At 38.0% G+C, this 26,050-nt stretch overlaps 1 protein-coding gene across 1 annotated transcript in view; it reads right to left on the reverse strand.

Annotated features, from left to right (window-relative positions):
* COG3 (component of oligomeric golgi complex 3) overlaps positions 1 to 25,354 on the reverse strand; it is a 93,481-nt gene extending 68,127 nt beyond the window's left edge. The window contains exons 1-11 of the mRNA XM_037147371.2: positions 25,031 to 25,354; positions 17,858 to 18,004; positions 13,411 to 13,472; positions 12,177 to 12,342; positions 11,473 to 11,547; positions 10,258 to 10,350; positions 9,300 to 9,425; positions 6,499 to 6,579; positions 5,129 to 5,172; positions 1,590 to 1,716; positions 915 to 1,006 (exon numbers count right to left, since the gene is read on the reverse strand). Of these exons, the coding sequence (XP_037003266.2) occupies positions 915 to 1,006; positions 1,590 to 1,716; positions 5,129 to 5,172; positions 6,499 to 6,579; positions 9,300 to 9,425; positions 10,258 to 10,350; positions 11,473 to 11,547; positions 12,177 to 12,342; positions 13,411 to 13,472; positions 17,858 to 18,004; positions 25,031 to 25,180 (1,163 nt within the window). The 5' untranslated portion in view covers positions 25,181 to 25,354. The remainder of the gene's footprint in view (positions 1 to 914; positions 1,007 to 1,589; positions 1,717 to 5,128; positions 5,173 to 6,498; positions 6,580 to 9,299; positions 9,426 to 10,257; positions 10,351 to 11,472; positions 11,548 to 12,176; positions 12,343 to 13,410; positions 13,473 to 17,857; positions 18,005 to 25,030) is intronic.
* Between the last annotated feature and the right edge of the window lie 696 nt (positions 25,355 to 26,050).

Raw genomic sequence — 26,050 nt, forward strand, 5'->3', positions numbered from 1 at the left:
TAAAATTCTGTAAAGTGTTGTTTTCAAAGCCAAGAATCAATAAACCATCAGCAATCAACTCAAATTAACTGCCCCCAACCAAATGTCAATTCATTACAACTTTTACTTACTTCAGTAATAACTTTGTATATGTCCTTTCAAAAATAATAAAAAGTATTTCAATAGATTTATTTATCCTTTTATATTCTACATCACTGTGAATCAAATGGTTACATTTTCCCCAGGAAAGATTATGTTCAGAATTCTTGAAAACTTACAGATTTAGAGAAACAAAATTCAAAGCACTCTGGACATACAAATATTTTGGCATAAACACTTGAAAAGTTACATTGTCTATATTCTTCATATTGTCAATAGTATTCCTCTATATGCACTATTTCATCCAAAGTGATCAACCCAATCAAAATCATAAAATACATTTGTCTGTTCTCCATTATGAGGGTCATAGTCTTGGAATTGCCAATATGAAAAAGCCAAAAGTTACTAACAGTGGATCTGAAAGACACTTTGAGAAAAAATTTTTAAAAGGACATTAAATAGTGTCTGTATTCTTAAATGTCTTTTGTTAGTTACAAATACAGAACTTTTTAACTACAAGGATTTATATGGTTGGTGGAAATAAAGGAATCTGGATCCCAAAACTTATTAGTTCCCTACACAGGATTTTTATTATCATACCATACTGTCTCCATAATTACATTATAAGCACTATGAAAGCATGTTGGCCTTTAAATTGCACATTTATCTTAAAATAAATAAGTACTGTCTCAGTCAGCAATATTCTGTTCACATGCCTACAAAAATTAGAATAGTCTGCCAGCTAATTTAAGAATACTCCAGTAATATAATAAGCCATTATGATCATTAGCAAATTGAATCTTAAAAATAAGAGTTAAACTCTGTGTACTACCTACTCTAATTTCGATGTTGGTTTTGTGAAAAATTCATTGTAAAGTTGGTGCTCATCCTGGCATACATGGACCATAAAGGCACAGCCACTGCGAATCTACAGGAAACAAATACAGACCACCTACGGTTAAAGGCACACAACAATTCTAGCATTTAGGAAATAAAGCAAACATTTTATTTGCAAAGAAACTATGTATACATTTTCATAAAACAACTTGCTAAAGCATAAAACAACTTACTGAAGCACAGAATGAAAAATGTGAATATAGATTATTTTTATTTTTTATGCTTTATTTTTTAAACTTTTGACAATGAAAATAAATCACTTTTCTATTTGAATATGGACTATTTAAAGAATTTTTACATATTTTTCTATAGTATAAATTAAAGTCACACTAAACAAGAAAGCACAAAACCTAAGATAAATCCATACACTTTGAAACTTCACCTTTCAGCAAACAATACTTATTTGTGATTCTTCATACCTCAAAAAATAAATTAAAATGAGAATATTTTGTCCAACTGAATGCTAATTACTAAATTAGGTTTGTCATAACTGAAAAAAAATCCTTTAAGCTAGTTGATATGGAAACCAGAACTCATTTAGCCAGTATAGCTTCTAGGGTATCAAAATATTTCATAGGAAGTTTAACATTAAACCAAAACAAGCAGAAACTTACCAAGGCACAGTGATCTCTGTTATTCTGGCTGGTTAACTCTGTTACAGTACTAGTAATACTAGGACCCAAAAGGAGCTGCCGCTGATCAAGATAACACTGGTGGATATCATTTAGTAGTTGTTGGTATCTGATGAAAAGCAAGTGAGATGGGAGCATAACCTTTTGATTTCAGATATGTAAATTAAATCTGATCTTAAACCCCAGAAGAGGATGCCAAACCTCTAAAGATTTATTGTTGGGAACTGCCCTGCCTGGTTTCAGGAGCTATAACCCCCCCATCGCTAAGGCTGAGTGAGTGACCGTCAGACCATAAGCCACTAAGGAGACAACGCTTATCTCCCTGGCAGGAGCACCGCTTCTGCTCCTTTTTTCATAATTGGCCCTCAATGCTTGATCAGTTAGCCAATGACGGGTAAGATTCCCCAAGGTGAGAACAACCTAAGACAGGCATGATCATGTGGAGGCCCCAGGGAAGGACTTGGGGGGGCTATGGAGAAAGGGGGTGATGGACCCTCACCCCTCAGCCTTGACAAAGCCTGAGTCTTCATTCTGCATGTGAGAAGTCTCCTAATTTCTTAGCTATCTTGCCTCCTCTGCCTGACTTAAGCCTGAAACAATGACAGAGGGCGGTGCAACCCTGTGCTGGAAAGGCCAGGCTCCCCTGGGAGATCAGGCCTGAGGAAGAATATGTAAAATCCCATGAAGCCTGCTTTGCTAAGAATGCTTTAATTAAATTATAAAGGTCCAAGCAGGAAATGAGTTTGTTTCCCAAAGTTTTTTTTTTTAATTTTTTTATTGATTATGCTGTTACAGTTGTTCTATTCCCCCCCTTCATTCCCCTCCACCCTACCCCCCGTCCCCACCATTACCCCCCTTTACTTTATGACCATGTGTCTCAAGTCCTTTAGATTCTATATTTCCCATGCTATTCTTGCCCCCCCCATCTATTTTCTATCTACTGTCTATGCTACTTATTTTCTGTACCTTCTCCCCCCCTTCTCCTCCTCCCACTCCCCTGTTGCTAACCCTCCATGTGATCTTCATTTCTATGTTTCCACTCCTGATCTAGCTGTCCTCTTAGTTTGCTTTTGTTTTAGGTGTGGTTGTTAATAACTGTGAGTTTGTTGTCCTTTCACTGTTCATGTTTCTTTAACTTCTTTTTCTTAGATAAGTCCCTTTAACATTTCATATAATAAGGGCTTGGTGATGATGAACTCCTTGAAGTTGATCTTATCTGAGAAGCACTTCATCTGTCCTTCCATTCTAAATGAAAGTTTTGCTGGATAGAGCAATCTTGGTTGTAGGTCTTTGGATTTCATGATATGGAATACCTCTTTCCAGCCCCTTGTTGCCTGTAAGGTCTCTTTTGAGAAATCCGCTGACAGTCTGATGGGAACTCCTTTGTAGGTGACTGTCCCCTTAGCTCTTGCTGCTTCTAGGATTCTTTCATTTTAATTTTGGCTAATGTAATTATGATGTGCCTTGGTGTGTTCCTTCTTGGGTCCAACTTCTTTGGGACTCTCTGAGCTTCCTGGATTTCCTGGAAGTCTATTTCCTTTGCCAGATTGGGGAAATTCTCCTTTATTATTTGTTCAAATTTGCCTTTCCCCCTTCTGGTACCCCTATAATTCGGATGTTGGAGCGTTTAAAGATGTCATGGAGGTTCCTAAGACTCTCCTCATTTCTTTGAATTCTTGCTTCTTCACTCTTTTCTGTTTGGCCATTATTTGCTTTCTTCTGGTCCACTCCATTGATTTGAGTCCCAGTTTCCTTTTCATCGCTATTGGTGTCCTGTGCAATTCCATTCATTTCAATTAGTTCTGCCTTCATATATTTGTCTAATTTGTGGGTATAATCAACCAGTTCTGTGAGGATCCTGATCACCAGTGTTTTAAACTGTGCATCTGAGAGTTTTGCTATTTCTTCATTGCTTAGATTTATAGGCTCTGGGGCTTTGAGATCTTCTTGAGCCATTTTTCGTTTGTTCGTGCCCCTTAAGTACGCGGATCGGCGCCTTGGACTCCCAGGTCGCTGGGTTGTGACGCTTATGTGGGGGCGTGGTCAGAGCGGGGAAATGGCGGCACCCTCTGTTGTTTCAGCGCTGCTGGGTGAGGAGCAAAGCCTTAGGTGGTTCACCAGGGCCAGGCCACTCAGAGTCGCTGGGTTATGATGCTGTATGTGGAGGTGGGGTCAGAGCAGGGAAATGGCGGCGCCCACCCTGCAGCTTGCTGTGGGGACCCGCTGGGTCCCGGTCCAATCACCCACTCCCTCGCTTGTCTATCCGCACACAAATGCGCGACCACAGTCAACCCGCAGCCCTGCTTTCTCGCTGTTTCCCCCGCGGTCGCTTGCTCGCTTGGTCGCTCACTAGGTCCAACCCTGCGCCTGGGTTCCGCGCGCCTGAGTCCGTCTGACCAAGTTTTGCTGTGCAACCCCACTCCACCAGCTGCTGGTTTCACCCCTCTTACGGGTCAGGCTGAAGAATTTGTTAACAGACTTCCGAAAAGTTCAATTTTCTGTGTTCTGGCTGTGTTTTCTGTTGCTGGTATTTAGTTGTCTCTAAACTTGGTTGTGTGAGAAGGCACAGCACATCCACCTATGCCTCCATCTTGGCGGAAGTCCTGTTTCCCAAAGTTTTGTAGCCTTTTAGCTGATAGACCTGACTCAGAATAAACCCTAATAGTTCTTTTTATACTGTCTATCATTTGATCCTTACTGCCTAACAATGATTAATGAGCTGTACCTGTATTCCTACTCAAATTAAACCCAATAAAAGCCTGTCTAGGCAAGGGTGTGCACTGCTCTCCCCTTGAGAGAGTGGCCAGGCTGCTCTGAGGCTCTCCCTCCTTGAGGGAGTAACCATGCCATCCCTTTTCCCCCGCAGGACTTGGTAGTCCATGTGAATTTGTCTCATATCTCATCCATGACACCACGGGGACTTCGAGCCGGTGCGCATGTCAATTTATGGTCACCTCTCATTTACCCACATTAAACACCAGAAATATTTATATAACCTTTACTCTTTAACGAAAGATTTATCTACCAAAAGTAGACATATTACATCTACCCAAATGCAAAGAAAATCCTGCTATGAGGAAGGAGAGGTACCTTGCTGAAATGTACAGCATGGCAATTATAATTAATGATATTCATTGCATATTGGAAAGTTGCTAAAAGAAAAAATCTTATAAGTTCTCATCACAGGAAAAAATAGTTCTCTAACAATGCATGGTAATAGATTTAAATAGACTTACAGTGGTGATTATATTGAATCATTATATTGTATACCTGAAACTAGTAAGTTATACTTCATTATATCTCAATAAACATAAGTAAGTAAATAAATAGAGATGCCTCGCACACTCACTACATCAGGTCCACAACCTTGCTTCTGAAAGTAAGTTACGTACTATATGAAAAGGTTTGCATAGTACATGAGGTAATTGCTCAGAAAATATCTGGTATATAACAGACCAGGGAAACCAGTAGTACTACAAGGGGAAAGTAATTTGGAAACTGAAGAACTTCTAAGTACTCACTCGGGTATTTTTTCAGATCTCTGTTCTATTTGTTCAATAAGAGTCTGTAGGATAAAGAAAAACACAGTAAAAGTCCATCTGTTTTAGTTATACTTTTAAGTACTTTCTGATTATAACACACGCTATCAGAAAATCTGTAAATATAAAAAAAGTTGAAACATAAAAATTACTTCAAATACCACAAAATAATCACAATCAAAATGAATATTTTCAGTTTTTTTGTATACATACACTATAGTTGCTATATTTTTCTTTATAAACAAAACTGGAATTATACTACACATTCAGCTTTATAATCTACTTTTGAAAAATTAGCATTATTTATAAACATTTTACTACTATTAAGTAATTCTCAATATCAAATGAAAATGTAAATAGAAAGCACTAGCATAATACCTGGGTGCCTAGTAAACAACACTCAATGAACCATCATTATAAATATTATTTATGGGTACACAATATATCCCCTAGGTAGATATACCATAAATCAACCATTCTTCTACTGTTAAGACATCTTGGCTCTTTCTTACGAATAAGAGCCCAGTGGTTAAGGGCTTTGGGCCTGGAACAAAACTGAAGGGTTTGAGAGCCAGCTCCCAGTAGGTGTCTTGAGCCCAGGAGAGCTGGTTCACTTCTCTGAGATTGCACTTTCTGACATGTAAAGCTGATAAAATAGTCACCTACTTCCCAGTTGGGAATCCCCAACACTGGGTCATAAGAGATATATATATATATATTTTTTTTAAATATATTTTATTGATTATGCCATTACAGTTCTATTTCCCCCTTCATTCCCTTCCACCCTGCACACCCCTCCCCCATCATTCCCTCCCTTTAGTTTATGACCACGTGTTGAGATACATATTTTTATACACTTCTGATTCACACTCCTAAAATGTTTTTGAGAAATTGTTTTACATCCCCATCAGCAGTATTTCCTGTCTTACTATAACTCAAAAGCATTATTGCATCTTAATCTGCCAGTTTCTAACAGACAAAAAAGATGCTACCTAACCTTCAATTGAATGTATTCTCCACTGAAGCTAAACATGAGCTCATACTTATTAACCATTTGTATTTTCTTTAAGTAATCAATTCCTTCAAGTCCACTATAAATCTGAATGGTGTAAACTCAAATATCACCTTCACCTAGAAACATTGCCTCAGCACCTTAGGAAGAGCTACCTGTTTCCTGCTCTTTGATCTTAAGGCACCTCAAGGATATTATCACATAACATGGAAGGACAATGCCTACCTTTCTTTCATATTCATTCTCCTGGTATAAGCAAAGGGCCTAACGTACAGTAGTACTTCAAAAAGCTTGCTAAATACATTTCATAGCAATATCCTATTTACATCAACAGACTTACTCTGACTTTGGGGGCAGCAGCACGAAATTTCACATAAAACAGTGTGAAGGCATTGTCTGCATTAGGTACAGATAAAGGATCCTAAAGAAACATGGGGGAGGATAGGGAAGGAAGATAATTAGCAAACAATTAAGTATTTAGAAAATGTGATACACACCATTTCAAATAGCTACTGCTTGGCCTATACACCAACCAAAAGCATAGGGACAAAAATCTCAAAGATTAATATTATTATTGCTATAAATAAGATGCAATTATGAAGTATCATCACTTCTCTCTTTATAATTAAAATTTACACTACATTACATGAATTTTGGTGGTAAACAGACCTGAATTCAGCTTCATACTCAAGTCATTTACTAAGAGTAGGACATTTACCAAATAACAAGCTCTCTGAGATTCAGAACACCAATTTAAATGGTGATGACATATAAAGCCATTATGCAGCTCAATAGTAAAGCACTGTACAGTCAACAGAAGTACTTATTAGGTATCAGTTTCCTAAACTTATCAAAAATTTTACAAAACAGAAAAGTTTATAGTCTGTTAATGTCAGCTAAGAGCAATGTGAATGGTAAAAATGCAATACAAGAATCAGTGGCTTTGAACTGAAAACTAAAAAGATATTCCATGTTCATTAGAAAACATGCTTTAAAAATAAAATATAATCTTTATGGTTTTATCGTCTTAGCAAAGAAATGTGCTCAATGACTATCTGAGCTAGCTCCACTCATTTTCTAACTTAACACTCTGCTAATTTCCTACCTAGCATCTACTAGTCTGCAAAGGAGTAATTTGTTTGGCTTCTTCTTTACCAAGATTTCTCCTGAATATAAGCTCCATGAGGGCAGAGACCTTGCCAGCTCTTTTTCACCACTGTGTAATTCCTAGTACAATGCCAAGAATTTAGGAGGCACTCATTAAAAATACATTTGCTGCCATGGATGGTGTGGCTCAGTAGATTGAGCACAGGACTGCAGAGCCATGTGTCAACAGTTCAATTCCCAGTCAGAGCACATACCTGGGTTGCAGGGCAGGCCTCCAATAGGGGACGCTCAAGAAGCAACCACACACTGATGTTTCCCTCCCCCTCTCCAAATAATAAATAAATGACATCTTTAAAAAAATACATTTGCTAAACATAGAAAATTTAATTATCCATCGAATGTAAAGAAAAAATTTCAAATTATCCATCATATGAAGGTCTGTCCAGAAAGTATCCAGCCACGTATTACCGGGGGGGGGGGGGAGACATTTATTGAAGATACAAGAAACAGTGTACAAAGGATAATGACACCTCAGTCCCCTTCAAAGTCAGCACCTTGGAACCTCCAATAGTTCTTCCAATCGCCATCAGCTGGCCCATCCTATTTTCCTGAATCTCACTGATGGTCTGAAATGTGTTCCCTTTCAAAGGTGCTTTTAGTTTTGGGAAAAGCCAGAAGTTGCTGGGCACCAAAACTGCCCTGTAGTGGAGATGAGTCACTTTAGTGATTTGATGTTTCACCAAAAACCGCTGAAAGAGATGCGATGCATGATCAGGCACATTGAGATGAAGCTGCCAATCATGTTGCCCATAGCTTCCATTTTCATCGTATTGCATCTCTCAACCAACGAAGAACATTCAGATAGCACCTGTTCATTATTTGGCCTAGAGGGGCGTACTCGTGATGGACAATACTCAAATCAAAAATCAGTTTACACGGTCCTGATCTTGCTCCAATTTTGCCACACCTTCTTCAGGTGTGGAAAACCAGGTGACTTCCATTCTAACAACTGGGTCTTCATTTCAGGATCATAGGTATAGACCCACAATGCACTTCCCGAGAAAATCTGGTTCATCAGTAGTGGTTTGAATCAAGTCATTAGCAACTGCAGCACAATGTTCTCTCTACTCTGGTAGCGGAAGCCACAGAACATACTTGACCACAACACGATTCATGTCAAGATCCTCTATCAAAGTCTCAGGCACAGTAGTTTTTGGTAGTTTATGATCCCCAGATCAGCTTCTAGTTCCTGCACTCTCAGTTACTGATCTGTGTTGATTGCAGCCTGGACACGTTCAACGTTCTCACCTGTTCTGCTTGTTGCAGGCCTTCTAGAACATGGGTCACTTTCAACAGATTCTCAACCATCTTTGAAGTGCTTATGCCACACTTTTATTTGTGCTGCATCATCCCAAAAGCCTTCTGAATCATCCAAATAGTTTCTGCAGAGGAATGGCCAAGCTTTACACAAAACTTGATATAAATTCGTTGCTCTACTCGCTCAATCATTTGAATGCCATGGCCACACAGTACACATGCTCACTCAATGGCACCTACCACACCACTGACTAGTACAGTGAGGTCATCATTGTTCACACATGTGCATTCCAGTCCACTCTCTTTGGCTGCCAGGTTATATTAATGTTGCAAAAACTGCTCTCACTTTATAAACAATGGCTGGACTTTTTCCAGACAGACCTTATATGTAATCCCACCATTCAGGCAGAACCACTTTTATTATTTTCATGTATTTCCTTCCAATTTTTTCATGAAAAAGGTAAGAAAATATTTTAAGGGACAAATACTTTGAATTTTATTTTATTACTTATCATTAGTATTGAATATTTCCCACAATGTTATGTATTCTTTGAAGGTAAGATTCAAATGGACAAGATACAACCATTTTTCCTACTATAAATAAAACTGCAATGCATACTCAAATGGAGGAAAAAAATTTTTGGAGTTTCTAAGGACTACTATCACACTAAGATTATAGTAGATAAATGAATTAAAAAACCTCTCCAGATAACTCACCCTTTTTAATAACTGATTTGTGAGGTTCTGCAGTGTGTTCACAGTGTATATCTTCATGAGGTGCAAAGCTTTAGAAAGACATTGCTTAAACTTCAGTAAATATACAGAATAATCTTTAAAATTCGGCTATAAAGGAAAGGGAAAGATTTACAAAGAGGAAACAAACACTGCCAAAGCAAACTTTCTTGAAAACAAACATGTCCTTTATGTAAAGTTATATACAAAATAGACTGAAAGTTCCATGAAGACAAATATTGTGACTGTCCTGGTCACAGCCAAATCACCTGTGCCTGGCATAAAGCAGGGGCTCAATAAATATTTGCAGTTTGCCCTGCCCGGTGTGCTCAGTTGGTTGGAGCGTCATCCTGTAAACCAAAAGACTGCAGGTTTAATTCTCAGTCAGGGCACATGCCTCACTTGTGGGTTCAGTCCCAGTCGGGGTGCATTCAAGAGGAAAAGCAATTGATGTTTCTCTCCCTCTTTATCTCAGTCCCTTCCCCCCTCTCTAAAAATCAATAAGCACGTCCTCAAATGGGAGATATATGTACATATACAGTGCGGTTTATAGCAAACTATATATTCAGTACTCCACAGACTTAGAGGCTCTACATCAGGCTCAACTAGGAAAAGAATACAAGTAGGGGAAATAAATACAGCTATAAGTCCTTGGGGAATAATATCTAGGACAACAGGAACTCAATAGCCTAAAAACTGCTCGTCCTTTCAAAAGGAATAAAGTTGTGTCAGTCAGGACCTCATTCGACTCCATGGGCTGCCTCAGCAACTGAAAGTAACTTTTACATCACTATCAATAATAACTAAGAATTTACCACACTTTTTCAAGTATGCTAGAAAATATATTTTTCCCTTCAGAAAGAATAATTACTTTACAACCTAAGAAGCAAATCAATAGGGATGTTAAGATTTCTTGAAAACATACAGAAATACCGTAACTTACATGAGATGAGATATATGTTATACAATCATCTAACTTCGCCAGCATAGGTATAAATCCTTCACTATTCACAGACAATGTAGGAGAATTCAATTTCTTTAAGGGAAAAAATATTAATTCATTAAAAAAATATAAGTAAAACTTGATCATTATGTATTATAATTAGCATATTTCCCTTTAGGATATAACAGTTATACTAATATCTTCATATTTTGAGTGACCAAAATATCTTCAAATGTAGCCCATGTGGAACAATAAAGGACAACTAAAAAAGAATAATGAGTTAATTCTGTTTACTGCTAATCAGTTTAATGGGGCTCTTGATGACATGAATATTTTATATTACTCCATTGTACTCCATAGACTTACCATTTACTAGTACTTTACAACATACATAAATTTTCTACTTTCAAACCCTGGCTATTTCCCCAAGGTTAAAGAATTAACTTGTGTGTCATACCATGTTTAGCAGTCATACTTTGAAAGTAAAATATAATGAAGTATATGAGTAACAATATTAATAATTTAAGTATAACTATAGGTATTATATATAAGTGTGATATTTAACATTTAATAATACATAACATTATATACTAAAACTTAAAGCAATATAATATGCAATATTTAATGTAATATAAATATACATAAAACCTAAGGAAAAACAGTCAATTATTTCTTATCTTGATATACAAGTAGCTTCACAATGAACTATTTTCCATTGTATTCCACTGTTAACTAGCTACGAGTTTTACTCCCATCTCTTTAGTAAATTATAATTGTGATTTAGTATTTTCATAACATGATGTATATACAGCTATGATTAATTTATGAACCAGAAATATCATTTGCACAGTGGTCTTTATTGATATTACTTTAGAACACAAGTATGCATTACAGGACTACACTTTTCCTCAAACCAAATATAAAATTAGTTTTAAAGATTTTTTTATTATTATAGTTTAACCACAGCAAGATTTAAAATTTAATATTTCTTACATGGTTTAAAAATAAGACACTATAAGAGGTAACTAACAAAGAGAATTTTAATAATAATACAATTTAAACATAACTATTACTTAAATCATATTTGAAAAAATCTGAGCTGGTAAATGGTTATGTCCATTGGCCACAAACAGGAACAGTCAGCAAGCAAACTATTAAGTTAAAATATCACTCACAAAGTAACTAACTTTACAGAAAGTAAAAAAAGATGCTTACTGTGTTAATAGTTTCCAATTCATTAAAATAGGACAGCTTTTGTTGAATGTTTTCAGCCAGATCAACAAGTTCTGACTTGCATTTTTTAAAAGAGAAAAATCAGTTATTATAAGAATACGAAAACACTCCAGTCTCAAAATTACACTGAATTGTTATATATTAGACATAAGATTTCAGAATAAGGTTCAAAGATTTTTGCAATCATGGACTAAAACAAGTAATGATTATTATAGTAAATTACATATAATCTTATAAAAAAGTAAATGATTGCCTTTTTCAAACAGAACACTGAAAAAACTCATATATCAGTGAGTTTTAGAACTCAAAAAACAAAAAAAACTCAAAAACAACCTGTATCAGTTCATCTTTTCTTAAATCCCAGCATTACTACAATCACTATGCTTATTTCAAAAGTATCAATAATAAAGAATGAACAGAACAAACTATTATATCCTCTTCAGTCTGAAATTGTCTGATGCCTGGCAGTTCAAAACACAGGAAAGCTCACCCGTGCCCCTGTTCACATAAGCTTATTTAGAATGAAAGCAGGTTGTCATAATATTTTGCGTGCTCAGCACAGGACCTCATACAGAGTAGTGTTTAATATGTAGTTAGAGAAATTAAGGAAACTAGAATTACATTCATCTGTTTTAAAATAAAAACGATAAATATAATCACTGACCCTCTCTCCTACTCCAAGTTACCTGTTCTTTTAGAAGTTGTTCACAGGCTTCGTGTAGGGTTCCTGTCTTATTGGACACAAAAAGATACTGTTTCTGCAATGATTCCAGATGCTGAAGAGCACTGTTTACATCATTCAAAATAGCATCACACTGCTCCTGAAACCCAGACAAGTAATCCCTCATCTGTCTAGAAAACAGAACCAAAAGGGGATTGGCAATAATATTTTCCCCCAATAAGCACAGAAAATAAACAAAGTTTTATTTTTTTTCCCCAATGCTTGAATTTCAGGAGGAAAGTCAGACCTATTCACTATAGTTCATCATATCCAGAAATGTACCAAAAGCTATGTTACAAACTATTTTAATAATTAAGGAAAATTACTGAAACTAAAAGGAACTACAAAATGAATCAGCCTTGAAGTCATAAACTGGCTTCTCGAATGGAAGACAACATGATCTCGCATGGAAATCACCAGTTCAGCTTTCAAAGAATAGGAAACCAGAGCCATCCCATGTATCAAGTAGGTCAATCCTTCAGGTCACTTTCACCGTAGACAGATAATTCTACCATGGGAAGAATTCTGGACTCGAAATTAGAAAACCTAAATCCAAATCCCAGCTCCGCCCAAGTCTCCATGACATTAGGCAAGTTACTTAATATTTCTAGGGCTCAGTTTGCTCATTTGTAAAAGGGGAATATTACCTTTCCTCACAGAGCTACTATAAAGATTAAACAGAATTATACATCGAACAGCCTAACACAACACACAGCAATTATAGTCACTTAATAAATGTTCCATGAATGCAAATGCTCATGCCATAGTCCCCAAATCATCCAGAAACTGTAAACCATCATTTCTCCCATGGTATCACTATACACAAACAGAACAACATAGTTACACCCTGTAATCTAGGTGGCCATCCCTAAAGTCTCTTGGGCCTCTCCTAAAAAAAGGCCACGAATACCTCTAAGAGGTCCTGTAAAATTTCCACTTCAACCCAAACCTTTGTAGAGTTATGGAAAAACCAACGTCTGTCCCCCTAACATATTAATTACAATGCTGTTTTTTAATTACACATCTTCTAATACCAGTTGACCCAAATCTTCTCCCTAGCTATTTTTAAAGAAAATATTGCTGTTGAGGTTTTCTTTGTATCTTAATTTTGTTTATTAGGAGACACAGATTATTACAAAATGCTTCAGGTGACTGTGACCTAACAATAAGGATAGCCAATAAATCCAAGAGCCACATACCTATATTTAGTTTCTTCACCCTGATTCATTTGAGTTTGAAGCTTTGCAAACCATGAGAAAAACTGGAAAACAAAGATTATTATATTGTAATAAATAACAAAACTAAAACAGACAAAATGAAAAGTTGCTATATGCTAAACAGCAAGTTAAAAGGGTAACACTAATTTTTGTTAAAAGGGTAACACTAATTCTTGTCTTAGAACTAAGCCATTAATAGTTTTAAACCAGGAGAAAATTTAATTGCATGTTCAATGTCTACATGCTAGAAAAAGCAAAGGATAGGTAGAATTGAGGGTGGGAGGTAGGGGTGGGTGGGGGAGGGTGACGGAGGGAAAGTAGAGACAACTGTGCTTGAACACAATAAAACAAAAATAAAAATAAAATAAAAAATAAAAATGGGCCATTTTCAAAGTTAATTAAGGAAGAGTATTAAATATACAATATATAAGAAATGTTTCTACCTGAGAGGCTGGAGCCTATCTGCTAGTTTGCCAAATCTGAGTAGGTAACACAGGGCTTTGAGTAAATATTAATATTATCTAGCACAGGGGTGTCAAACTCATTTTCACTGGGGGCCACATCAGCCTCATGATTGCCTTCAAATGGCTGAAATGATTTTAGGACTGTATAAATGTAACTACTCCTTAACTGTTAAGGAGTTGAAATTACATTCAGCCCTCTGAGGGCAACCTCGAGGTGGATGTGGCCTCCGGTGAAAATGAGTTTGACACCCCTGATATAGCAGGAATTGTGAGAATATAACCTCATAAATAATATAACAGACTGATTTAAGAATATGGACTTCCGAATCAGCTAAACTTAGTTTGAATTCTGGCCCTATATTATGAAAATATCTATTATTAAAAAGAGATTGGGCCCTGGCTGGAGTGGCTCAGTTGGTTGGTGTCATCTTGTAAACAGAAAGTCACAGGTTCAATTCCTAGTCAGGACACATGCCCAGGCTGTAGATTCAGTCCGCATTCAGGGCACGTGCAGGAGGCAACCAATCAAATGTTTCTCTCTCAAATCAATGTTTCTCTCCCTTATGGATATTTCTTTCCCTCTCTTTCTCCCTCCCTTCCCCTTTCTTTGGAATTAATAAAAGAGAAAATAAAGATTTTTTTAATGTTTTTTTAAAAAAGAGATGGGGTAGGCTGACCTTAAACAAGCATGCAGGTACTTTTTGAACTAATGGAAATGCTTTATATCTTGATCACAGTGACAGTTTCACAGGTCTATACACTTGTCAAAACTCATCAAGCTGTACACCTAAAGTGATTATATTTTATCAGATAGAATTTAACTTAATATTAGATTTTTCTACCTTTAAAAAGAGATGTGCAAATTTAATTCAAAACATTTATTTAATAGTCCTAATAAGTTCACAGACCTGGTACAAGATTGTCTTCTGTAATTCTCAAGTGGGATTTAAGTCAAAGTACACTTTATTCTCTAAAGATACTAAATTTGACAAGTACAGTACTTTAGCTATCATCTGCTGAACAATGATTATGTGTCTGCCACACAATGCATTTACAGGTATTATCTTATTTTATTTAATTCTCACAAAATGCCTATGATATAAGTATATAATTATCATTGTTTTACTAGTAAGAAAACTAAAGACCTGAAAAGATGAAGTAATTTTCCTAAGCTTACAAAGATACTAAGCGATGTAGGCGACTTTCTGATCCAGGGCCTAACTCCACAGCTAGAACTCTTACTCTGCAGTGCTGCTTCTCGACTTATTATATATACAAGTCAGCACATCCGCTTTACATTTTACTCAGTAAATGCCTCAGCTTTGATTCTTCACAGTACAGAAAGAAGAACAGAGGAAGTGGCAGATGAAACTACTGTATATTTAGGTTTATAATCAGTAATAAGCAAAAGCCAAGAAAAGATTACACATGCTATTATGCAAAATAGCTATGGGAGTTATCTGAAGAAAATATTTAGATTTTTGAAAAAGAAATTACTTAGCAATAGGCAGAGAGGGGTACGGGAATATGTCTCTGTACAGGCACATGCATACACACAGGCACACTGGCAGGGACATAACATAGACATACACTGAAGAAAGTAAAAACTACATAAAATATTGTAACCTTAATAAATATAATAACCTATCAGCATCCAAACTTGAAATATCATATTTTTATCTCTATTAAAAATATAATTGGGCAACAGGTTCATCTAAAATACTTAATAGCCACAACTGATACAAAATCAAAAATGTTAAACTTCTAGCCAAGATGGAGGTGTAGGTGGAAACACTGTGCCTCCTCACACAACCAAATTTAAGGACAACAGAGAGTTAGAAACAAAAACACAACCAGAACAGACAGAAAACTGAACTGTAGAGAAGTCCAACAAGGAACCATTCATCCAGACCAGAAAGAAGGGCAGATCCAGTGGCCAGCAGATAGGGATTGCAGCAGGAAAAACCAGTGGTTGGCAGTCCGGGGCACACAGGCAGTACGGGGCTAGCAGACCCGGGCATGGGGAGAAAAGAAGCAGACCCAGTGAGGAGAGCAAGGTGGTTGGCTGACCGAGGACACACATTCGTGTGCAGATAAACCAGGCAAAAACGGGCAGTGGGACAGACCTTGTAACCCATGGCCCCAGCAATGGGAAATAAAGCCTAAAAGCACCAATTGAAAACATTTGTGGGGGTTGAGGTGCAGGGAGAGACTCCCGGCCTCACAGGGGAGTTCGTTGGAGAGACCCACAGAGTCCTAGAACGAATATAAACCCACCTACCTGGGAAACAGCACCAGAGGGCCCAATTTGCTTGTAGGAAGTGGCAGAGAGAACTGAAATCTGAGAGAGAGTAGAGGAAGCACCACTGTTCCCTCTCCGACCCCGCCCCGACATACAGCTTCACAACCCAGGGACTGGGTTGACCTGCCCTAGTGAACACCTAAGGCTCCACCCCTCATACATAACAGGCAGGACCAGACCAAAAATTATGGCTCAAACGGAAGCACAAATCAAAGCCCCAGAGCCAATACTTTTAAGTGACCAAGAGAAGATGCGCAGTTCAAAACACTGGTGATCAGGATGCTCACAGAACTAGTTGATTTGGGTCACAAATTAGATGAAAAAATGAAGGCTACACTAAGTGAAATGAAGAAAAATGCACAAGGAACCAATAGTGATGGAAAGGAAACTGGGACTCAAATCAAGGAAGTGAACCAGAGGGAAGAAAAAAACAACCAAACAGAAAAGAATGAAGAAACAAGAATTCAAAAATATGAGGAGAAGCTTAGGAATCTCCAGGACATCTTTAAATGTTCCAACATACTAATCATAGGGGTACCAGAAGGGGAAGAGGAAGAGCAACAAGTGGAAAAGTTATTTGAACAAATAATAAAGGAGAACTTCCCCAATCTGACAAAGGCAACAGACTTCGAGGAAGTCCAGGAAGCTCAGAGTCCCAAACAAGGTGGATCCAAGGAGGAACACACCAAGGCACATCATAATTACATTAGCCAAGATTAAAATGAAGGAGAGAATCCTAGAAGCAGCAAGAGATAAGGGGACAGTTACCTACAAAGGAATTCCCATCAGACTGTCAGCTGATTTCTCAAAAGAGACCTTATAGGCAAGAAGGGGCTGGAAAGAAGTATTCCAAATCAAGAAAGGCAAGGACTTACATCCAAGATTGTTCTACCCAGCAAAGCTTTCATTTAGAATGGAAGGGCAGATAAAGAGCTTCTCAGATAAGGTCAAGTTCAAGGAGTTCATCATCACCAAGACTTTAGTATATGAAATGTTAAAGGGACTTATCTAAGAAAAAGATTAAAAAAGTATGAACAGTGAAAGGACAGCAAACTCACAGTTATTAACAACCACACCTAAAACAAAAGCAAACTAAGAGGATAGCTAGATCAGGAGTGGAACCATAGAAATGGAGATCACATGGAGGGTTAGCAACAGGGGAGTGGAAGGAGGAGAGGCGGTGAGAAGGTACAGACAATAAGTAGCATAGACGGTGGGGAGAAAATAGACAGGGGGGTGGGCAAGAATAGTATGGGAAATGTAGAAGCTAAAGCACTTATGACACATGGACATGAATTAAATGGGGGGAGTGTGGGGGGGCTATGCAAGATAGAGGGGAATGAAGGGGGGAAATGGAACAACTATAATGGCATAATCAATAAAATACATTTTAAAAAATCAAGAATGGTCTAAAAAGATTAGATGTTAGCTACAGGGAGGGGCAAAAGCAGGTTTACAGTTGTGAGTGCATAGAACAGTTTATTCTTACATTATTATTTATTAATTACTGTATTATTTCCCATATGAAAAACTATAAATCCACTTTTGCCCCACGCTGTATAGTTTCAAATGTTCACGACTTTTAATTAGGACCTTTTTTATTAATCCAGTCTCAAAACATTTAAAATCATCAAATATCCTTAGAAATAATATTGCCACTCACCTCCTGTGCAGTTTCGATTTTTTCTTCTTCCATTCCTAATGAAATGAAGCCATTCAAGAGAATATCTTCTGTAGATTCAGGTACTATTGAAGTCTGTGAAATGGGCAGGGGCTGGGATGTCAAACTGCACAAGTCTTCAATTGGGAGCTTGAAAAAAGAGAGCCACAAAGATTTTTGAATAACTTGAAAATTCTCTTAACTCAAGACTGAAACTACATCTCAGTTGTTCTGAAAGAGAAATGAATGTTTTCTATTAAAGAGTTTGAAGTTAATAAATGCAACATTAACATTTATGACTAAACCATCTCTATATTAAATGGTAGTTTTGAAATGTAAACATGACACTGATCTCAGTATTAGTTACATATGGCTTTTGAGTTACCTTTCTAATACTGGTGGTGAATTTGTGCTAATCCATACACATTTTCTTTTTTTTTAAAATTATTTATCTTTAGAGGGGAAGGAGAGAGGGAGAGAAATATCATTGTATGGTTGCCTCTCATGTGTCGCCTGCTGGGAACTGGCCTGCAACCCAGGCATGTGTCCTGACTGGGAATCGAACCACGATCCTTTGGTTCGCGGGCCAGGGCTCAATCCACTGAGCTGCACCAGCCAGGGTTATACACATTTTCTTAACTGAATCTCCTATGAACTAGCACCAGACAAAGGAAAAAACCTGTGTACTGTTGAAAGTAACTTGCCCTCCCCATTATATAACACGAAAGCCTGACCTCATTAATACCAACAAACAGAAAACAAATCACAACCAAGAAGTACCAGTAAACATTAATTCCTTCTACCACTTCCACTGCTGGCACACTTCACCCACACCTTCTTGCTGACAAATTTTGAAATCAGAAATAAACAAAAAGAATTTCAGAGTTTCCCATCAGTTTCAGAACAACTCCACCTACAAGACCTCAACTTTGATGCCGTGAGACCTACAATACTTTCTAGTTCTCCACTGCTCCTAAAGATACTCCAGGGGTCAATTTAATCAGTAGTCATACAGATAAGCTATTTTTAGACCTAAAAGAAAGAGAGTGTGGATGCTGGAAGTTGTAAAAGAGCCCAACTGTTTTGTTTCCATTCATTTTCAGCCCTGAGGGCATGACATTTAAGTTCCAGCAATATTAAAATATTGATCCAAAGCCTTTTATGATCAGGTCTTAGGAAACTGCTTTCCTGTCTATTTTTCTAGATACAGAAATTTCATTGGAAGACAGTATTTTTTCTTTAAATCAAAAATAAGCTAGATGCAAAATACACCATCACTAATTTAGAAATAGGACCCTTGAGATTGATTTTTTTTTAAATAATAGCACATGATTCCTGACTTCCATAAATTTACCAAAACTGCAGGGTCACTGAAAACATCTGTTTTTGGTGTGCAACACATATTACTGTCATATTAAATGGATCCAGGAGTGTCATACATGTGCTCGGTCTGTCATTTGAAACAAAAAAATCTTATCTTCTACTGTATTTTAAAAGTAAGATCATATGAAAACCCTGGATACCTAAGAAGGTACTTACTATAAATACTCCAGATATAATTTGTAACCTAGCTGCTGTGAGTAAATATAATATTTTGAATGTATAAAAGAGCATTCTATTTGCACAAATGCTAACCACTTTTCAATCATAAGGACTGCCAAATACCAGAAGCAGGAGGAGTCTTCCTGTCCTGTTCCCTTGTTCTCACTAACACAAAACATTTTCTCTCAAACCACACAAGACAGAAGCCACACTGCAGTACTTCTAAGAAATAAAAGCATATGAGAAAATTTCCCATTTAGGCATCTTTACTAAGCTGTCTTCTTTTCTCAAAGCACCTGGAATAGAATGGCAAATCAGAACTGTGTGTGTGTGGGGGGGGGGGGGTCACAAACCTTCCTGTTGAGACCTCTCATTCGCTCCTTAAATGAAAAAGGACTGAAAGCATCTAACTCACACTGTCCTGGATTCCAGATGGAGTAGATAGACATTTACTACCAGCGAGAGAAAAGCACAGATCTAGGCTCCTGATCTGCAATCCTAGAATGCTACTGTAGAGTTTATGCAAATAGGGACACTAACATATTAAATATTAATTACAATAATCTATCAAGCCTTGCCTGACCAGCTGAACAAGTACAGGAAAAAACAAGCAAATACACCTTTCTCTCCCAAACTTTATTTCTTGCACAATTCTGGGTTGGAGAAAATCACTTTTATAAACAATTTTATCAATTTATTCCCTAAATGAAATCTGATGTTACTTTCTCTGTAGCAAATCATGAAGAGGTATAGATTGAGTCTTAGAACCTTCTTCAAGGAAGCTAACCTCTTCTTACCTTAGGTCTAAGTGACACCTATACCAGCTCAGTGTGGTAAGATTCTAACGTATTCTTAATAGATTAAAGATGTTAAACATTTGGAGGGGAGAGGTACATGAAAAATACTATCAGGTAACTTGCCATGTGCATTTTATGTACATGATTTCATTTCATTATCACAGCTTCCAGTAAGATAAGAACTATTATAATTCCCATTTTATAAAGAATAAAACAGGTTCAGAAAAATTATACATCATGACTAAAGTCACACAGCCTTTAGAAAAACAACTGTAACAGGAAAAATTATTTTAGCATTTTATCAAGAATTACTAAGTACACCTGGCTGGTGTAGCTCAGTGAATTGAGCACAGGCCTGGGAACCAAAGGGTCACCAGTTCAATTCACAGTCAAGGCACATGCCTTGGTTGGGGGCCAGGTCCCCAGTTGGGAACACATGAGGGGCGACCATGCATTGATGTTTCTCTCCCTCTTTTTCTCCCTCCCTTTACCTCTCTCAAAAAAATTAATAAATAAAAATTTTTAAAAAGAATTACTAAGTCCAGCAGGAATAAAATGGCTGGCCTTTACCACTAAAAGAAATTGCCCTGACTATAAGAAACCAGTCTACCTAATATTCTACTACAAATATTCTACCGAAAATTCCCTTATCTAACACCAAATAAAAAGGTACAACTCCTTTCCAAGATAACACTAGTTCTCTTTCATAAAAGAGAAAGCTATTTTCTTACAAAGTTAAAGGCTTTATATTTGCTAAGCACTAGCTGGACTCTTGCTATACAACAAACATGCCCAATTCCAGCTGTCTGGGATGTAATTTACTTGTGAAAATTGTGAAACACTACAGAAAATCATTTAGAGATATAATGCTTGGACAAAACAAAAATTGAGGCATTCTTTTCAGCACCACTGTTAAAAGCGTGGTAAGGGGGGGGGGAAGAAAATTCGATTTCAAAGTCTTCTCACCAGACATATAAACACTTTAGTAAAGAGAAACAAAGGCTACAGAAAGCTGAAGAGCAATGAGAACTTTCCCCTGAAAGGGTCCAGGTTGGGTAAATAGCAGGTTATTTCATTCTCACAGAATGAAATACCAAGTCTATTACCAAGTCTGCATGTACCAGAGACCTTCACTCCATGCTTGAACTTGTCAAGCTCACCCCCTACCCATGACCGCACTGCTTTTTCCTCCACTTAAATGCTTTATCTCTAGCCTTACATGGCTGGCTTCTTGTTTTCTATCATGAGTTCTCACCTTAAACTATTACTTTCTTAGAAAGGCCTTCCCTACTTATCCAAGGGCACACCTCATCCCTTTGTGTCATACCATGCTGGGTTTTGGTTTTTTTTCCTTATATCACAGATCACCACCTAAACTTACCTTCCTTCTTTTTTTACATGCTCATGGTCATCATAATTATATCAGCTCCATGAACCTAGGGATCTTGACTACTTATCTTTCTATCCTCAATTCCTAGTCCAGAGTAGCCACATAAATATGTTCAATAACTGCATGAGACTAATGATAGGTACTGTATTGTATAAATGTGAAAGAACGGTAAAAATGAAGATTCTACTTACTTCGCTCCAAACCCTTTCTTTTAAGTTCACTGAGAATAAGAAATAATAGTTTATGACCCATGACAGTAAAACAAATTGGGTTATATTTCTTGTGAAATATCTCTGCTCCCCTCACCTCCCACCATGATGTCCAAGCATCCTGCTTCAGTATCAGGCCAAATTAATGACACACAGACTGGAATATTTATAGAGCAAACAACTTCTATTATCCAGAGCACAAAAGACTTTAACAGCCAAGCCAAAGGAACTTCCACTTCCTCATTTATTCCAAACCCACTTCCAGAAGAGCATGCTAGAGTTGAAACCCAAGAAAGAACACCTCTATTTTATGGCAAAGCAAGAAACCGTAAAAGTGAAGGAACTTTCAAATCAAAGTTCTTAACCTCTAAATTTTGAGGGCAGAAAAGAAAAAGTTTAAGTCTCTAGATTTAATCTGCCTATGGACACAATTCCAAATCATATAAAAAGAATTCCTGCATCCTTACTTGCCACAGACAATCTGCCTCACAGCTCACATGCCCTGCTCTGCTGATGCACCACAGAAATGCTTCAATTACACAAAGTCCTTTGCCAGATTGGGGCACTGGCTCCTCACCACACTCGGGCTTATGCCAAAGATATAAAACTTGGTACAGATGCTCAAGCCTTAATGTTTCAAGGTGTAAACCTTTTAGTTAATGCTGTAGTCATTACTATGGAGCCAAAAGGAAAAAAGAGTGATTTTATTTTTAATCCTAACTCAGAGACACTTTTTCACTGCTCTTAAGGAAGAGGAAAGGACAAGCAGTGCCAGAGAGAAGCACCAATCAGCTTCCTCTGACACTCCTGGGCCTGGAATCTACACTCCCAGACCAGGTATCGAACACACAATCGAGGTGTGTGCCCTAACCAGGAATTGAACCTACAACCTTTCAGTTACGAGATGACACTCCAACCACCTGAGCCACACTGGCCAGGATGAGAACAGTGATTACCAAACAGTTAGGGAAGTCCCAAAGTAACAAAAGATGGTGTGACTGTTGCAAAGTCCACTGACTTAAAAGATAAATAAAAAAATATTAGCACTAAACTGGTTCAAGATGTTGCCAACAATACAAATAAGGAGGCTCAGGATGGCACCACTCCTGCTCCTGTACTAGCACACTCTACTGTCAAGGAAGGCTTTGAAAAGATTAGCAGAGGTACTAAACCACTGAAAATCCAGAGGGGGCAATGTTAGCTGTTGATGCTGTAATTGCTGAACTTAAGAAGCTGCCTAAACTTGTGACAACCCCTGAAGAAATTGCTCAGGTTGCTATGATTTCTGCGGTTGGAGACGAAGAAATTAGCAACATCATTTCTGAGGCAATGAAAAATGTTGGAAGAAAGGGCATCATCACAATAAAGAATGAAAAAATGCTAAAAGATAAATTACTATATTTTGCCATATATAATGCACTCCCATGTATAATGTATACCCATGTTTTAGCACTGCCCATGTATAATGTGCATCCTTATTTTCCCCCTCAAAAATCTGGGCAAAAAAGTAAGCATTATACACAGCAAAATATGGTAGAAATTACTGAAGGCATGAAGTTTGATCAAGGTTACATTTCTCCGTACTTTATTAAAACAGTGAAAGGCCAGAAATGTGAATTCCAAAATTGTTCTACTAAGTAAAAGTAAAATTTGCAGTGTTCAGTCCATTGTACTTGCTCTTGATATTGCTGATGGTCACTGTAAGCCCTTGGTAGTGATGTGGCATGTTCTAATCCTAGAAGAGTGCTCATCATTATGAATGATAACTGTGAGAGGGTGCTCAAGGGAATGCTCCTCACCTATAACTTCAGAGAAGTCACCTGAAGGAAATGACTAAAGAAAAGGGTGGCTGACATATAAGAAAAACACTATAACCATCAGCCACTGGTTTCCACTTGACAACATATAATGGTTTACTGCTGTCATTGTCTATGCCTACATGTATTTTTTTCTGTATTTTTAAATAAAGATTTTTGTACATTCCAGGTAACTAAGTGCAAGAGCCATGTACCAATGTAGTGCTTTTAACTTAAATCATGAAGCAGTTTTACTACTCTCCTGTTAAAATCAGGATTTTAGTGCTTGTCATCATCAAATGAAAAGTTAACAAGCAGCTTTCTGTGGGAAGCAAGAATAACTACAAAGTAGAGAAATATCCAATTATGTGACAACCTTTATGTTATAACAATCTGTTTAAAGTTTTTTTTTAAGATTTTATTTATTTATCTTTTAGAGGGAAAGGGAAGGAGAGAGGGAGAGAAACATCAATGTATGGTTGCTTTTCGTGCATCCCCTGCTGGGAATTGGCCTGCAGGGAACTGGCCTGCAACCCAGGAATGTGCCCTGACTGGGAATCGAACCGCGATTGTCTGGTTAGCAGGCCCGGGCTCAATCCACTGAGCTACACCAGCCAGGGCCATGTTTAAAGTTTTAAAGAAAGTGCTTCCAACATCAAAAATAACTATCATCCCTAATAAAATAATCCTACTAAACCTGGTCTCACAACTACAAAAAAGTTGTCAAATATCTGACAATTCATAAAGTGTATTTCTTGCTATTATAACTAGATTGAATCACACAAGCAGTAATATGAATAATATCCCATTTTAATTAGGATTAAAACCTTGACATTAAAACCAAAAACCAGCCTTATCTAATAATGTACTGACCTAGCTTTCAAAAAATTCATTTTAATTGCTTTGCAATTGGTCAACTAAGTCGATCTCCCACAACCTGCACTTGATGGGAGAGCTCAATGCTCAACAGCGATGAAACTGTCACTCAGGATCAAGTTTCGGTCCCCCCCCCCCACCCCGGGGAAAAGGATGCTAGGTTATTCATTAAGGTGATAAACGAATACCAATAGGAAGCTGCCTACTGCTATTCCCTAATAGGAGTAACACCAATACTGTGCCTCGGCTGACATCAGGAACACCCGGAGCAGTAATAAGCCCAGGGCAAAGCTCCGGGGCCAACGCTCCTGGACAACGGTCCCATGCAGCAAAGTGGACACCAGCCACTGGATGCCCTAGCAGCTGACCCCGCGCGGGAAGGGAGAGTCGGCAATCGCCGGCAGAGGCCTGACAGCCAGGGAAGGTAAAGGTGAGGGGCCTCTTCTACCCTAACAGCCACTACGATGAAGGACCGGTGAAGAGTCCCTAAACAGGAGTCAACGAGGCCAAGGTCCGCCCGCACCCCAGAGGCGAACGCCCCAGCCAGTTCCCGCGCGTCACCTCACCTCGAGTGGAACTGGAAGGTTCTCCACAGCCGCCTGCAGTTCCAGCACAGAGTCCACCTGCCTGTCGGTGAGCGGCGCCGTGGTGTCTGGTCTCCGATCCCAGAGAGCTAGCCTCTCCCGAGAGTCCCGCTCCGTCGCCGCCTCCGCCATAGCCGCCACCCTAAGCAGCAAAGGGATGGTGCGGACCCCAAAAGACAGGCCCAGGCCACTTTCCGGAGTGCCAGGGCTTCTAGCAAAGCCAGGGAAGCCGTGCTGGGAGAGCGGACACGGAAAAACCGGAGACGGAAACACTTCCACAGCGTGTGGGCGGGGCTGAAGTCAGGACAGACGTGGCTTTAAAAGGGTGCAGACATTTCCGGTTGCAACGTAGACGTATAGGGAGGCTACATTACCCTGACGGAAATAGAAATGCCCCTACCGGAACTCTCTTCTTCAACATCAATAACTTTATTGCTACGTGTTCCGACAATTGTACTAACTGACGCGGGCCGGGAGGTGTTTTCTTTAACTTCCGGGCTTACTGCCTAGGCTTTATTGCTGGGTAGTCTGGGTGGAGTGTATTATTACTACGTGATTGCCTTGCTGACCTGTTGACTGTTTAGACTGCTAGGATCAAAATCACGCATACAAACTTTTCCAAGGTCCAATAACTCCACCGTTAGAAAACTAACATAAAAACACATAAAAATTCAAAGATTTTGTGTGCATCAGATATTATTAATAGTATTGTCAAGTAATCAGAAAAAACCTAAATATCCGATATTGAAAAATTCAATCAGTAATTCATGGCACAGACATGTAATTGGAATACTATTCTGCCATTTAAATCATGTTGTAGACTTGAGCAACATAAATATACTATGGGATAACATAAATACCCATGAATCCATACTAACATAAATAAATGATTGAATTAGTAAGTGGGAGAGAAGAAACAACTCTATCTCACAGAAGAATTCCAAAAAAATGTGGAATGAGGGAAATAGTATTAATTGTAGCAGGCAAACTCTAAGGATGAGT

Source organism: Artibeus jamaicensis, unplaced genomic scaffold (assembly GCF_021234435.1).
Source record: "Artibeus jamaicensis isolate MK-2021 breed Jamaican fruit bat unplaced genomic scaffold, CSHL_Jam_final contig_414, whole genome shotgun sequence".
Lineage (NCBI taxonomy): Eukaryota > Metazoa > Chordata > Mammalia > Chiroptera > Phyllostomidae > Artibeus > Artibeus jamaicensis.